The sequence below is a fragment of the Lethenteron reissneri genome, chromosome 30, assembly GCF_015708825.2.
Source record: "Lethenteron reissneri isolate LAM-NWPU_2019-01 chromosome 30, ASM1570882v1, whole genome shotgun sequence".
Taxonomy (NCBI): Eukaryota; Metazoa; Chordata; class Hyperoartia; order Petromyzontiformes; family Petromyzontidae; genus Lethenteron; species Lethenteron reissneri.
In genome coordinates, this window is record NC_083808.1 from 14,321,622 (window position 1) to 14,336,587 (window position 14,966).

The 14,966-nt window shown below is 45.9% G+C and overlaps 1 protein-coding gene across 2 annotated transcripts in view; it reads right to left on the minus strand.

The window, feature by feature from the left end:
• LOC133349562 (integrin alpha-6-like) overlaps positions 1-14,966 on the minus strand; it is a 57,390-nt gene that overhangs the window by 23,184 nt on the left and 19,240 nt on the right. For both annotated transcript variants that reach the window (XM_061563125.1, XM_061563126.1), the window contains 10 exons: positions 13,478-13,605; positions 11,088-11,167; positions 9,397-9,658; positions 8,279-8,416; positions 6,910-7,120; positions 4,062-4,315; positions 2,853-2,941; positions 2,543-2,676; positions 951-1,043; positions 478-539 (listed from right to left, as the gene is read on the minus strand). In XM_061563125.1, the coding sequence (XP_061419109.1) occupies positions 478-539; positions 951-1,043; positions 2,543-2,676; positions 2,853-2,941; positions 4,062-4,315; positions 6,910-7,120; positions 8,279-8,416; positions 9,397-9,658; positions 11,088-11,167; positions 13,478-13,605 (1,451 nt within the window). The remainder of the gene's footprint in view (positions 1-477; positions 540-950; positions 1,044-2,542; positions 2,677-2,852; positions 2,942-4,061; positions 4,316-6,909; positions 7,121-8,278; positions 8,417-9,396; positions 9,659-11,087; positions 11,168-13,477; positions 13,606-14,966) is intronic.

Here is a 14,966-nt window from a genome sequence, read left to right on the forward strand (position 1 = left end):
CCAGAACCGGTCACCTCAAGCTCCCGCTCTCAGCTCCTTTTATTCTACCAGCGCGCCTGGCTCCGCCCCGGCAGTGCCTCCCTTCCCGAACCCACTAGAAGGATTCAGTGGCTTCCAGACGGGGTCCTCCGTGACCCTTGCCCCAGTTCCTCCACCCTGCCAACACACCCGTGCACACGCTCACCGGCGTGTGCACTGTCTGTCCACCATAGTTGCCACTGCTGGCCACCAGCCGGCGCTATTATGCTACACATGTACTGGGTGCTGAGAATGAGATATGGGTTAAGAATGGTTTTAATTGGGGCATCGTATTAAGAAGTCGTTGGTAAGAGACCACGGTCAGGTGGTGAATACAATGCGCAAAGCTACGTGTTATTGTGAAAAATTACACCAAAGCTCTTTTTGTAAACAAAAATCAAACACAATGTTGTAAAGGTGGCAGTGGCAGGAGGCATGGCTCCACAACCGCACACGTACTGATTGCAGGGCTGTAGGTAGGTGGTCGCGCCCAGTATGAGAAGCATGCCAGCACCCTCACGCTGAAAGAAAACAACAAATCACAAGCAGACCTTGTAATGATAAAACTAATATTTTAGCTCCAACCTCTCACAACCCGCATGTCCAGTCTTAGGAGACAGGAATAGCAGTTTTGCACGGACTGGTGAAAACGGTGCATCGTGCAGCAAAGGTTGATATTGTTTAAATTCATGGTCTCTTGAAATTATAATAATGTGTAAAGTATCATTATTGTATCCAAAGCGCTCAAATAAGTATCAAGGCTGAGCTCATCTCCTGTCTACAGCCCTGAGCCTGCAGTGGAAATTCCACATCCCTACAACGGGGCAAGGCTATCCCATGCAGAGGTACTTATTTTGTCGACCCCAGAGGGATAATGGCGAGGCCTTCATCCAGCAGTGGCTTGATCATGGCTGATGATGATGGATCCTTACCAAGTACTTTTCCCGTTTTCACAGTTCTTCACGCTCACATCAATGTCTCCGTCAGTCAGGAGGCGGACATCTGCAGTGATGACAGTCCTGGATCTGTGCGATGAACACAGCACACACGGCAGACAAGACAGAGACGAGGATATCGTTAAACGTACTTACAGCACATGAACGCTCATCGAATCTTCCTGAGCTGGTAAATTTTGCAGAGGCGATCGGATTGGCACATCTCCTCTAACACCCAGTCTTATTACACACAATTACATACAAACACTTCTCACTCGCTGTGTAATACTATGTTTTAATGTAACTAGCGATTCTTCCTGGTTATGGCACCTGTGAGTGCTGGATTGGTGGACTGGCATGCGTATGATGGGTTCTGCGATGGTGGAATAAGAACTTCTTAACAACACAGCTGTGGAAATTCACAAATAATGGAGACTGTTAAGGACAGCATTTTAAATCGTGAATTTTTTTTAAAGTTATGCTTGCCAAGGGTTTCAGATCCACCGGAGTTAGGACATGGCCTTAGAGACGAGTTAAAGTATTGTACCTGCTAACTCACTATGACGACACCCAAGGCCTGGTACATTTGTAGTTGCTGGAGTAACCAATCAATTTAAACAAATGTCAAGGCATGACTTTTCTCTGGATATAATTGAGTTATGTTTTTTTTTATAATTTAGGCAGAACCTATTTCCACCTTCGAGAGAATAGGTTTCCACAGGGTGAAAACACAATTAGTGGATGCTTGCAGAAAGGTGTAAAGGGGAATATAATTTAGTTTGGATATCAACCCAATATTTACATTTAAAAGTGTAAGCCAGAAGGCGGTGATGCTAAATAGGGAACGTGGATCCATTTTGTCGATGGTAACCAGGCTTTTCACAGCGTGCACGTAGAACCTTGGGAGAAGATCAGGTGGGCTCGCATAACAGAGTCAATATTAAAATTACTTAATCGGGATTACACATTGCAGCAATCGTCCCTGGTGTAAAGCGCGCTCTATCAGAAACGAATCATTATTATCACAAATACCATAACAGGCATTGATTAAGGAGTCAGTATGCTGTGTGGCAAAATAAACTTGAGACGACAAAGGGTGTGATGATTGTGTCAGACTTGGCCTCTGTCCCTTCAAACTTTATTTTTCTGCTGGTGGTGGACTGGGCCAATTGTAACTCTATGGATACAACCGAAAACAATAGCATTAGATGGCCGGAGGGAACATTGGTTTAACCATGACTATGAGTGATCATTATGGTCAGCTGTTATTTATACCGCACCTGCCATGTAGTTAATAGCGGAGTGCTCAGTTCTGGCCGAGCTCTAGCTCCTCTCGGATGGGGGTGTAGGAATCAAATTGGTGTGTGGGGGGCTACTGTACCGGTGATTCACCACTAAGCAGGAGAGTCAGCGTGGTTAGGCCATAGGGACATTTGGTGGTGCGGGGCCCACGCTAGTGCCCCCCCTAGCGCTGGTCCTGATTCAGCATCTGCTGTTCGATACGAAGACATATATATTTACGCGATCTAATCCAAAAACACTGTACTATGGATGATATTGGTCACGAAAGCCTACGTGTTAAACCAAACCTGAAGAGGACGACTTGATCAGAGAGCGACCCCACGAGCAAGTCAGGGTAGAGGTTTCCATCCACATCCAGGTCGCCACTTAGGGAGTATCCAAACCCCTGCAGGCCAACGTCTAAGTTCTCTCCAGCGAGGACCTGTGGCGGCAGGGGAGGCCCAGGTGTCCGCACTCAAGTCATGGGACACGCTCACCATCACATGTTCAGGCTACCCTCACCGTCACGCGCTTAGGCCACTGGACACCCTCACCGTCACGTGCTTAGGCCACAGACATTCACGCCGCAGCACTGCGTGGTTGACTGGCATGCCATACCTGTGCTGGCTTGGTGATGACACCACTTGGACCTCCGCTGTAGATATACACTCGTCCAGATTCCTCAAATGGTGCACCGACTGCAACATCTGTTTAATGACAGACATCACAATGCAAGGTCACTTTGCAAATAGCAAAAGTGCCCGCATCAGAAATTTAGACATGCAGTAATTACAATTCCCCTACACACAACAACGTATGTTAACGATTTAGCTTCACTTACAATCCCAGCTACTGCAAAAACACAAACTGTAATCAATCATGCTTCGTATTGATTCTATCAAAAACAGTGAAGTATATGGAATGCAACACAGGTTAATGCAGCATCAATAAATGTATCCTTCGGTAATGCTCCATGTGACAACTATGAACAATGTGACAGGATCGATGCATTTCTTCCGGAACTGCTGATGGTTTTTGCATAATGCACAAAGGGTTACGGTTTTTTATACACGTTTTTGTAAATTGTTGTTTGAAAATCATGTTTTTCTGGCCTGTACTGTTTTTTTCTCAAATCTGGCATAATACAAATTTGAGTACCGGATTAGGAATGCAATAATGTTGCCACTACATAAGCTACAATCTCATGAAACAAATTCCAATGACATTGAGATTGAAATATTTCTCCGGCGTTTCATTGAGGAAATGTGTTGGGGATCATTGGAGGAAAGCGAAGCAAGGGTCGGAAGCAGGTAAGAAGGAAGAACAAGTTGTAGCAGGGGCACTCTTTGGGACCCTTGTTGATTTCTACCTAGATCTGCTGGGACTGTATTGAACATTATTGCAGTTTAGTGCACAGCTCTGATGGACCTAGACTGGTTGAGACAAGGGCCCCGGATTTGGTCTGTAGAAAAGGAGACAACCCTCTGTGAGTGTCATAATAATTCCGTGTATTCATTGGGTGGCACGGTGGCGAGATGTTACCGACCTAGCCTGGTATACAGGAGGCCGTGGGTTCGATCCTGCGGATTTTTCTCCGGGTCCTCCACATTTAGAATCAACATTCGTTTGGCTGCTATAAATTTCCCTGTGATGATAAGCCACTTAGTTGAGAGATCATTTGTGGCCAGGTCACTTCTGAAACATAAGAGCTGTACTGTATAGCTCAGTGGGCCTTACCCGGTAAAATAAAAAATATACTGTATAGTTTTTAGTTTTGAGTGTTGGCTACATCGATGATAAAACTACGCAGCACGACCTCACACGTACCTTGAAAACCGTCAAGGTCCAGGTCACCAATGGCAGCTATCGTCAGCCCAAAGCCAGATCCTGCGGTGCCCTCCAGCCTCACACGCTTCCGCCTCTCGCTGCCGCCGTGCTCATCGCCACCCCAGCTGCTGTCAGCGTGACCGTGGCCAGGGTGGTATCGACCGTTATCGTTTAGGTACACGTACACGGCTCCACCCACACTCTTCTTACTCTGGTCAAAGAAATATGGAGCTCCAACTAAGAGATCCATCCACCTGTTGTAGATGGAAGGCGTTGTGTGCAGGCAGGGAGTTGTGTGACGTTGTGATGAAAGGGAGGGAGAGGAGGAGCAGCATATGGAACGAAAACAGAACAAAAATGATTACATCATTATTAGAATCATCATCAGCAGTAGCTGCTGGACAAAGGCCTCCCAACGCTTTTGCCATCCATCATTACTCTGCAGTACCTAGCACAGTAATGGATAGTGCATTGAAATTAGGGGGAAAGGTAAAAAAAACTTAGAAATATCTTAAACCACGAAAGACAAGTTGAAGAAGGGGAGAGTTATGGACAGAGATGAAGATGCTAAACAAAGTCAGAATACAGAGATAATTCTGTAAAAGATTTGGACAATAATGAGAAATCGGAGAATAACACAAATAAGCGATGATGTCATAGCAAGCCATGAAAGCAGCAAAGGGATGGTTATCATCTTCATCACATTTAGAAGCCAACCAACCTCGTGAACATCACGATTGTGTAGGTACAGAAATACACTTGGTGATGATACAGTACTGTATGCCTAAGTTCTAACCACTTGAACACGTAGCCTTTCGCGACCAATATCATCCATAATAGAGGTTGTTTTGGGTTTGATCGCGTAAATATATAAATGTGTCGTTAAAACCCATCACCACCCGACACAGCCAACTAGTAAGGGTTGTCACGTAAACAGAACATGCCATTTCGTCACTAGTACAGCACGCCAGTGTGTTGGAGAGCCAAGCCACAATATTTACAATCTGAGTACGATGTTTCGCCAGTAATTACAACTAGCTTCATCAGGCAACAGCCAGATTTGTGGAGAAATCCACCTGTTTCGTTCCTTAAATATAGAGTCCTGGATGTGGTGACCACACTTCTGCACTCTTGCGCTAAGTGTGGGGGGGGGGGATTAATGAGTCAACGAGTCGTACATTATGCATGCGTATTATGCGAGCCATTTCATCTTCTCCTTCCTGTCCATTGTTTGTATTGAAATAGCCGTACCAGCGGTAATCCCTATTGAAGTATGGTGCCCTGTATAGGCATGTATTTAAACAATGTATTATTTGATGATTCGCTTCCACGCAGCAATACATCGATAGCTATCTGAACGGTTAAAATTATTTTTTATTTCTTTCAATTTCGATAGATTATCTAATTAGTCTTGGCTAATAATAGCTTGTTTTGCACAGAACTTCAACATTATCCAAATCTATTGAGTGTCCTTGCTGGCACGCGTGTTCTGCTACTGCTGACAGTTGTATTTGAGAGTATATAATATTTCTCTGATGTTCTTTTAGTCTCGTGCTGATCATTCATCCTGTTTGCCCAACATAACATTTGCCACAAGTGCAGTTAATTTTGTACACACCTTCCGTTGATCCCTTCGGTAATACATCTTTTGTACCAGATATTAATTTCTGCATTCTATGTACCGTGCCAAATCTGACTCGGATGTTTTGTTTTTCCAAACATCTGGCTATTTTATCAGTTACCCCCGCAATATACGGTATTTTAATTACTTAGGCAGTTTCAATGCTCGTGTTATTTGATTTGGAATTCAATGACCTGTTGATTTGTGCATCATTGTAACCGTTCATTTGCAGCGCTTCTTTAACATGTTGAGTTTCACTTCTCAGACTGTTGCAAAACCCATCTATCCAGTTCACCATGGAAGTGGAAGCTGACAAAACTCTACCATTTCTGGATATTCTGCTCGGACGGGGTCGAAATGGTAAAATAACACACATCGTTTACCGAAAGAAAATGCATACTGATGCCTATCTGAATGCAGTCACACCATCAACCCGCACAGAAATCTGCTCTTATCAAGACGCTCATTCATCGAGCTAAGAAAGTGTCAGATGGTGACAGTTGACTTTCTGTATAGATGAAGGCAGTCACTCTGAAATGTGGACATGGAGACACTTAGTCCAGTGTTGTACAAGATTCCCTGGGAATGGAGTCTACACTGTCATGGATCATTAATGATTTGAAAACCTGCTACTGTCACCCAAGAGGTGAGCAATGCCTCGTTGGTACAATTGTCATCACTATTGATCCGTTTTTTTAAGAGGTGCCGAGACAATGCAGGTACTGCAGTTATGTTACTTGTGTCATAAATGGCAAACTTAAATAATAATGTAGTACTTGTAACACCGCACAGTTTTGAATCGCCCTCAGAGAGACGTAGAATGTTTTAGAGGCAAAGAAAACCACAGCCAAGTTGGAAGAGAGGCAGAACCAGTGCTAACAATTGCCCAAGCTCTGTGGTCCTATATTGGGATGTGTGGTTACTGTGTCCAGCACAGTGACCACACATCCCTACTCCCTTGCCTCCAAAGTCCCCCTGCTCAAGTGCTTAGGGCAGTGTTCTTCATTGCAAGGCCCATAGGCCCTGACGTGCGGCTCCCCACAATACACAACATGTGAAAACACCCCCCGTCATGCTGTCAAAACCCAACAAAGGTTTCTAATGTGTGGCGGACCTCACACTGATGATGTCTTATTGGCGAAAGTGTCCCAACCACCACCCCCTCTGAAAATGAGTGAAAGGACACCGGCTCAGGGTGTTATCAGAAGACTGATCAACCATACGAACCCGTCGCCATTGAGGTCAGTGAGGCAGACGGCGTATCCGTAGGCGGAGGCGAGGCCCTCCCCGCGCAGCATGAGCTCGGGCACGAGGCTGTTGTGCGAGTGGTTGACGGCGAGGAGCAGCACGGCTCCCGTGTGGGCGGCTCGCGGCGCGCCCGCCACCACACTCGCCTCACCACGCCGCGCCACGTCGTTCGCCACGTCCACGGAGAAGCCTGGACAAAGGGCGACCCGTCAGCTCGCTTTAGAACACGCGGGGCACTCCTCGCTTTGCGCCTCTCATCTTCAATAAGTTTTCTTATGATTAATCATTAAAACAATTGAAACAATTAAAACAATTAAAACAATTTCAGAAGCGAGCTGGCCACAAATGATCGCTCAACAAAGAAGTGGCTCATCATCACGTGGAAATGTATCGCAGCCAAATACTCGAAACGCGTGATCAATTTCTTTCACTAAATTGGACTCCGATGACAAATTAAACTAACGGTAGATTTGAAGCTTTCGTGACTGCAATGATTCATACTCTTAGTTCTTTCGGTAAAGTCACGTAGGTAAAAAATGAAATTAAAATAAAAAAAATAAAAACGTCGTGATTTTATTGTTTTTATTATTTTGTATATTTTTTTATTAATTTTAATTACATTTTTTACCTACGTGACTTTACCGAAAGAACTAAGAGTATGAAACTAACGGTAGTTACACCTTAAGGAAATGGCCCGTAACGAGAGTATAGAGGACTGGACGACAAAAAATACGTGTTTTGTCGTGAGCAGAAGTCCTATTTACATGGGGCTTGCTCAAATCAGGGTTGTGTATGAATTGAAACGTATGCAAACATATGGCCCTAATATACGGTATATTAGGCCATATATCTACACATACAGGAAAAACATGCAAATGTTGACCTCGTAAAATGTTGAATGTTAACACAAGGTGTGGATGATGAGAAAAAGGATATACAGTAGGGTTTTCATTGATGGTAAAAAAACGCATGGATACATGATTCATGATATAATTTGGGGTGATGCCATCATTTATCTGGCTTTATTTGTGTCGTTAAGACTCCACCACAACCCATTACAGCCAAAGAAATATAATTTCCATGTGTATAATGGTTTAAGTCGCCAATTATTGGTTAAGCTCGCCAGGTAAGGACAATTCTCACGACCAAATTTAGCCATTAACTTATGTGTTAATAACCCCTACCGTGTCAAGTTTAGATTAGATACACGTTCGGGCATTTAGCACAGGTGGGAATGGCAGAAGAAAAGAATGATGAAAGAGGGGCTTCAGATGTACACGTGGCATTGTAACACAACGTATGCAGTAGCAGGGTGTGTGAACATGTGCGTGTTTTGCCGTGTACACACCCATGTAGCTGTTTAAAGGGACTTTAATATGCTCAGGATCATTTTCTGACTGAGTGGTGTAAACCGTTTCATAGGGTCCATCGTCAAAAATTCCATTCTCGTAGAGCGAAGAGTTTCTGTGTGACATGGACACGAGACCTGTGTTGAGGATGAGAAACAGAAGAGCCTTTGAGGTGGAGTCAGAGCAAGGTCACGACAGACAGCACTCACAACGCGCTCATGGGAGTACAGTAGTAGTGTCTTCCGCAGTGAATTTAAAACATGGAAAGTTGATATATTTTTTATACCAGAATGTGTTTCCCAGAAAGTTCATTTCCTCAACTTTACGGTCAACCGTATCTTATACTTTCCAGTGGGAAATGGCCACTGGAAAGCCATACATATAAAGTCAACATTTAACCCCCCCACCCCCTTTATGCTTACTTAAGGTAGTCCATCACATCCGATTACGACTTCAATTACTTCTTGTGGGTTCTCTATGGAACTCATAAAGTGCAGCAACGGATACCTGCGCGCTGAAATTATTTAGAATGACGTGGGGGACGCGCTTGTCTCCACATCACTTCTTCGCTGTGGGGAAATGGACTCCAGTGGCAAGGAGAAATTCCAAGACAACCAGTACCTCCCCACAGCTGCAGGAGGATGCCGGAGCTCCAGTCTATTGGAGAACCACCTGTCGCGGGCCGACAGCACGTTGCTTTTCTCTCGGGGTGAGCTCCCCTAGCATTTTTGTTTTCCCAGACTAACCTACAAGGCAGCGGGGACAGTGGTTGGCCGGTGCCAGGGCGTGTTAACGTAACCTGGGCCTGTAAACCGCACCTCTGGGGACCACTGCAGCTCCATTTTTCAATTGACCAACACATTGTTACAATTGACCAACACATTGCATTCCGTAGGTGCATTACCATCTCGACTGTCGATCCAAATCCTGACATATCATACCATTCAAATGCGCATTTGGATTCACCTCATTCCCAAGGCGCATCCAAATCCACACCGTGTATGTCCTCAACAACACAAAACCAGTTTCACCGCACACGGCCACGGAAAGGTGCGGTCCTGCACGGACACGCTGCCCCATAGCAGCCGCACGTCCGTGGCGACGGTGCAGTCGTCACCTCGCCAGTAGTGTGCGCCCGGCGACCCGAAGTAGAGGTAGTGGTAGTCGCGGGTGAAGCCCGCCGCGGTGCCTTGCTGGCAGAAGCCGTACAGCGCGTACGACTCGCCCCGGCCCGAGCAGGCGTGCCAGCCGCCCCCCTCGGAATGGTCGTTCGGGTCGAGGCCCAGGGCCTGGCCCAGCACGTAGCAACGGCCCACGGGACTGCGGATCTCCTCGGAGTTGCCCACGAAGTTGCGCCGCTCGTAGCGGTGGGCGCACGCCTGCGCGGGAGACAGATTCGCACCCGGGGCCAGGTATGGTGTCAGCCCCGCAGCGCGACACGTGACACCCCCCTCTGCCACCGTTCGGCGGCACGCGCTCCCGGCCATAATTCGCTCCGAAGGAAAGTTGGTTGGAAGGTTATAGTCTGTTATGGGATTTTTGTGTGTGTGAGATTTACAACCAAACCAGTGGGTACCACACATTTTCACAGGGCTTTCCATCCTGTTCCGGTTGGAATGGTGTGGCTAAGTGCTTTCGTTACGAATGTCATTAAACGAATGTCAAACGTACAATCCAACTTTCCTTCGGTCCGTATTGCATCTAATTTTCATTCTCTTGCAGACAAGCCTCCTCGGAATGAGTTCGTGGGGCAAGAGCTCAGAACCGTCAGATTAATCCCACACACATGTTGCTCACTGGGGAGTGCATGCGGAGGCATAATAATGGTTACAACTAATATATTTTTTTAAGCATGTCAAATTTGTAATATTTAACTGCTTTCTGCCACTTTGGTGGCCGAGTCGCCCTTGAAAAAGAGCTGCATGTAGCTCAAAGGGCTTTACTCGGTAACTAAACTTGTGAACTTCCGTCAGAACGTTGCTGGTTATCTTGAGTGGCCACATTTGCTAGACACCGGAATGTGTCCATCACCCTCTTCTTCCTCTTCTTCCTCCACACATTATCTCTTCACCCATTGCCCCCCCCCCCCGCCTCATCCTAAGCCACACACTCCACCTCCTTCACATCTTCTCGTCTCCTCCCTACCAACCCCTGCCCTCTGTGGCCAATCAAGGAGTTTGATTTGCATTGGAGTATTTATGTTTAATGTTTATGATATGCAGATGCTTGTGTGCACAGCTGTGCGGATTTTCGTGGGTTTTCTGCGGTGCTCTCAGAAATGTTTCTGGGTTGCACTGCTCATTGTTCGGAGTGAACCGGCACGTGCAGCGAAACGTTGGACATAGTGCCGAGCAGGTGCTGTAACCCGGAAACATCAGAGGCCTACATAATTGCACGGTTTTTTTTACGTCTCTTTCCATAATGTTATCTATATAAAACGCCATTCAGGCACATTTGCATCTCAAATTGCAGTAGAATTTTAACTCACGGAGGCGCAAGGGGAAACCACAGACAAGCAGGAAGGCAGCCAGAACCGACATCGATAATTTGGCCCACTCCAATGAATGCATATATAGTGTTACAACTCCAAACAACTCGAGTACGCACCGTAATTGTAATGCATGCCGTGTGATGACGCGACAACGAGGGGACGCCAAGAGCGGGAGAGGCGTGATTTCACGTTTTGAAGCCAACAGCGCACGTCTCGTGCAAGCTACATCACCATATTTTGCAGTAAGCGTTCTTTCTGTTTTCATTTCACAACGAGTAGAACGTGTGAGTAGGATGAGTTAGTTATCTGCTACTTACAAGGACCTTGCCACCTGGACCCTGACTTCGAACCGTCACTCCCATCCATTGATTCTCTTTGCTCTCTTCTATTAGGTCAACTGTCAAAGCACATAGAAACACACCCACATAGGCCATTCCAATCGATATTCAACCATCATGTTTTTAAAGAGAGTTTGGAAGGCAGTATGTGAATTAAAAGAGATAAACACAGTACCATTGAGTTGTTGACCTTGCGCCCGTACGGAGTGAAAATTGCGTCTATTGTTACAAATTGAATGCGGCCCATATCATAAGTAAATGAGGTTCCTTTAAAATCAGATTAATTACAAATGACTCACATTTATTATAGGACATTGCTAAAACACATTAAAATACAACATGAGCATTGGTCTATTGAGGGTCCTCATTGGTGGTTGAAGTGCCAGTTTATGTGTATATTTGACAGGTAGACAACTTTGTGCATGTAGTTATGTGGATTTGGCATCATGTCATTCTGGCACTCCCCAAGCCATTCCCCTGAATGGTGATTGATGTGATTGCACGTCATGGCTGAAAGTTTGTTTATTTGCTATCGTTGCCACTTCCCCAACCAATACCAATTTTGAGCCATTTCTACAGTCGTGGGTAATGGTGAAATGGGTGCGTTTTTGTGTGGAAGCAGTTGCATAAATTCGGGAACTTTCTTGAATTTCAAAAAATGGCTGTCATCCCATAAAAATTGGCTGCCGAAATAGCTTCATGACCTGGGCCTACGGAATCTGTTTATAGGCAACTGCAACTCTAGGGATATGCCAGGAGTATTTCTACAAGAAATTTTTTTTTGGGTATGCTGTCCAAAAAGTTGAACAGTCCAGCATTTATACACCCACACCCAGACAATAGTTTAGCCAGTCTAGTCACTGTTACTCCACCTAATTTCACAATTTTCCATTGAATCTATCAACATTAATGTGAGCCCAGCTGTGGTCAATATAGAAACTGCTGTTAAATATTGAATTCCACATAACTGCTACATTATGTATGTGTAGTGAGTCCAACTGAGTTGCAGACGTTGTCTTCGGGAGCAACACGTTTTATTAAACTATTAGCACAACATACTCCAGGGCTATTAACACAACATACTCTTAGGTGGTGACCACCCAACTAATCACGCTACGGTGGAACTAGACGCAGTTCCAATATCCCGGTCCGGACCACAAGCTGGGTCTTGGACCGCGTGGCTGGAGGCTTTTTCAAGCTTGACGTGGATCTCCTGCCTCTCCAACAGTAAGAACCCTGACCCCTTCTCAGGGCCCCCCTTATATCGGGCTGGGCTGGGGCTGGCTCCGCCTCATGCCCCGCCCACCTTCTTGATCTCTCTTGCCCTTGCCCGAAGGCTCGAGAGAGTTCTTCTTGGACCATGTGACCACCCATTGGCCCCCTTCACCGGTGGCCCCCCTCCAGTATCATCCGGTCACATGTCCCCAGGTCAGCCAAACGTAACCCTAGCTGGCTGACACTCTCTCGCTCTCTCAACGGGAGCATGCACCGCACGCTGTGCATGGTGCCACCGCGCTTAATCAGTGCTCACCAAAGTCCCCACTAGGGCTGGTACTACACCCGATGTCCGGGGTGTACACACACCAGTATACATCCCGCCGTGGCCTCGCAGGCCCGGCACCACACAGTGACATTCCCAGTCACTACATATGTGTAGTGTCAACGATTCAGAGACAGAGTTTCTAGGAGGCACTTTCTTTATTAACAACTTTCACGGTCTCGTCCGCACACTCTACAATAGCTCAGCCTAGCCTGGACATAACACTAGCCGTTTAACACTGACGGCGCTGACTGAGATAGCCAACTACTATCCTTCATACTGCAATATCTAGCGGAGACGTTTAGCGACGATGGCGACAAGACGACAGCAACAACGAGATGAGTCCATTCCCAGGACCGGCAGCCCCGAGCCCCTGCTCTCGGCTCCTTTTATGCTATCAGTGCGGCATGGCTCCGCCCTAACCGCGCCTCCCTTCTCGAACCTGCTACCAGGTTCCAGGGGCCTCCAGATGGGGTCCTCCGTGACCCTTACCCTAGTTCCTCCGCTCTGCTAATACACCCGTGCTCAAGCGCACTGACATGTGCGCTGTCTGTCCACCACAGTTGCCGCTACTGTCCACCAGCCAGCGCTATTATGAAACAGATGTGTGCTTTCTTGTATTCTCACGTTTCAATATGTAATTTAAAATATTGTATTGGTTTGGTACATGATACAGCCTAAATCAGTTACATATCCAAACAAATAATATTACTGTTGGCATTTTACCATACACTACGGTAGTTCGCTTATTTTTCAGGATCAGCTGTACCTATATTTAGTATTTTTCTTATTTCAAACACGTGCAATTCTGGGTGAACATTATACTCACCGTGGTCGTCAAATGTTAACCTTGAGCAGTCTCCGGGCTGCTGGGTGATGGGACAGGCGTAGATACCACCTGATCTTCGTGCAGCTTGTCGAGGAAGACCTTCCGCCTGAGGGGCCCCCACCAGCAGCCTGCAGAATGACGGCCAAGCGTTAAGATTGGCCACCACCACGGGACAACCTCGAAAACAGCCATTCACCGCTGTAAGGTGATCAATCTGCCTGCACGTTTAAACATTGTGCGCAGTGTTTGACAGTTGATGTAGTGACAATTCCAGGGGAACTGTCATTGAGCAGATCGATTTGCAGAGCAGTCGGTTAAAGCAGCATGTAAGGGACAAGTGCAGATATCTCTGGACCTTGATTTGGTCCAACTCCCTACACGTTCGTACATCTAAATAAAGAGCTCTGAAGACTCTTACCTGTCAATGTGATGGAACTTCTCCACACTTTCATTTCGCCGATGCTGTTAAAGTAAATCTCGGTGCGGATAATGTTTTTAGCAGGCCAGATTGGGACAATGATCGTCACCAGCACTATGCATGGACGGTAATTGAACCCAGGTCAAAATTATTATATTTCAATGTGCTATTACCATTGAGTAATTGTTGGCCACTAGCACAAGTGAGTTTTACAAATATGTGCCAACACATCTTGAAAGCATATGATTTGCAGACCAACCATGTATGCAAGACATTAATTCAATATATGATTCCTTACATTCATGTGCTCCAGATTATAGTTGATTTGTGTCTTTATATTATTTCACACACACACAACACTGTGTAAAGTCTAGCAATGATGTGATTGGCTGCATTTTCCAAATAAAAAAAATTACCTCAATTATGATCTCAGACTGTAATCATTGCCCCGACTGTGAAACCATCGCAGATTATGTGCAACATGGCACCTTCGTGGTAGCATCTTGCTATAACAATGGCGTGCATACTAAATGTCCTGAATAAGTATGATTCATGTACAGGTTGTAAAACGGAATGGGTCATAATAGGAATGATAATCATCAGAGCCAAATCCGAACAAACAGCTGTATGTACAGATTTTGGAATCTCATAATGAATCTTGTTCTAAAAACAATTGTTGACCTCAAAAATATGTGTTATACAGTACTGTATATCAGATATGGGAATGGGTCAGTGTACTACACGCACTATAAACACAATGATCACTCGCATTCAATTCCTGCCCGTGCCTAACATCGGTGGCGAGTGACGGGTGAACCGGTGCAACACTGACCTGCAACGACCAGCGGTGTGAAGTATGGTCAAAATAACTCCCAGAACCGAAACAGCATAGAGAGACCTTCATCCAGCAATTGATTGCCAATGGTGCTGTACATTGCCCTTGTTATTTGTTAAACTGTATGCGCAGTAAATACACAGAGGTTTGGCCGAAAGAAGTGGTTCTCAAGCGGGGGTATGCGGACCGCTGGGGCTACGTGGCAATGTCTCTGGTGGTAGGTGAGGTGATTTATA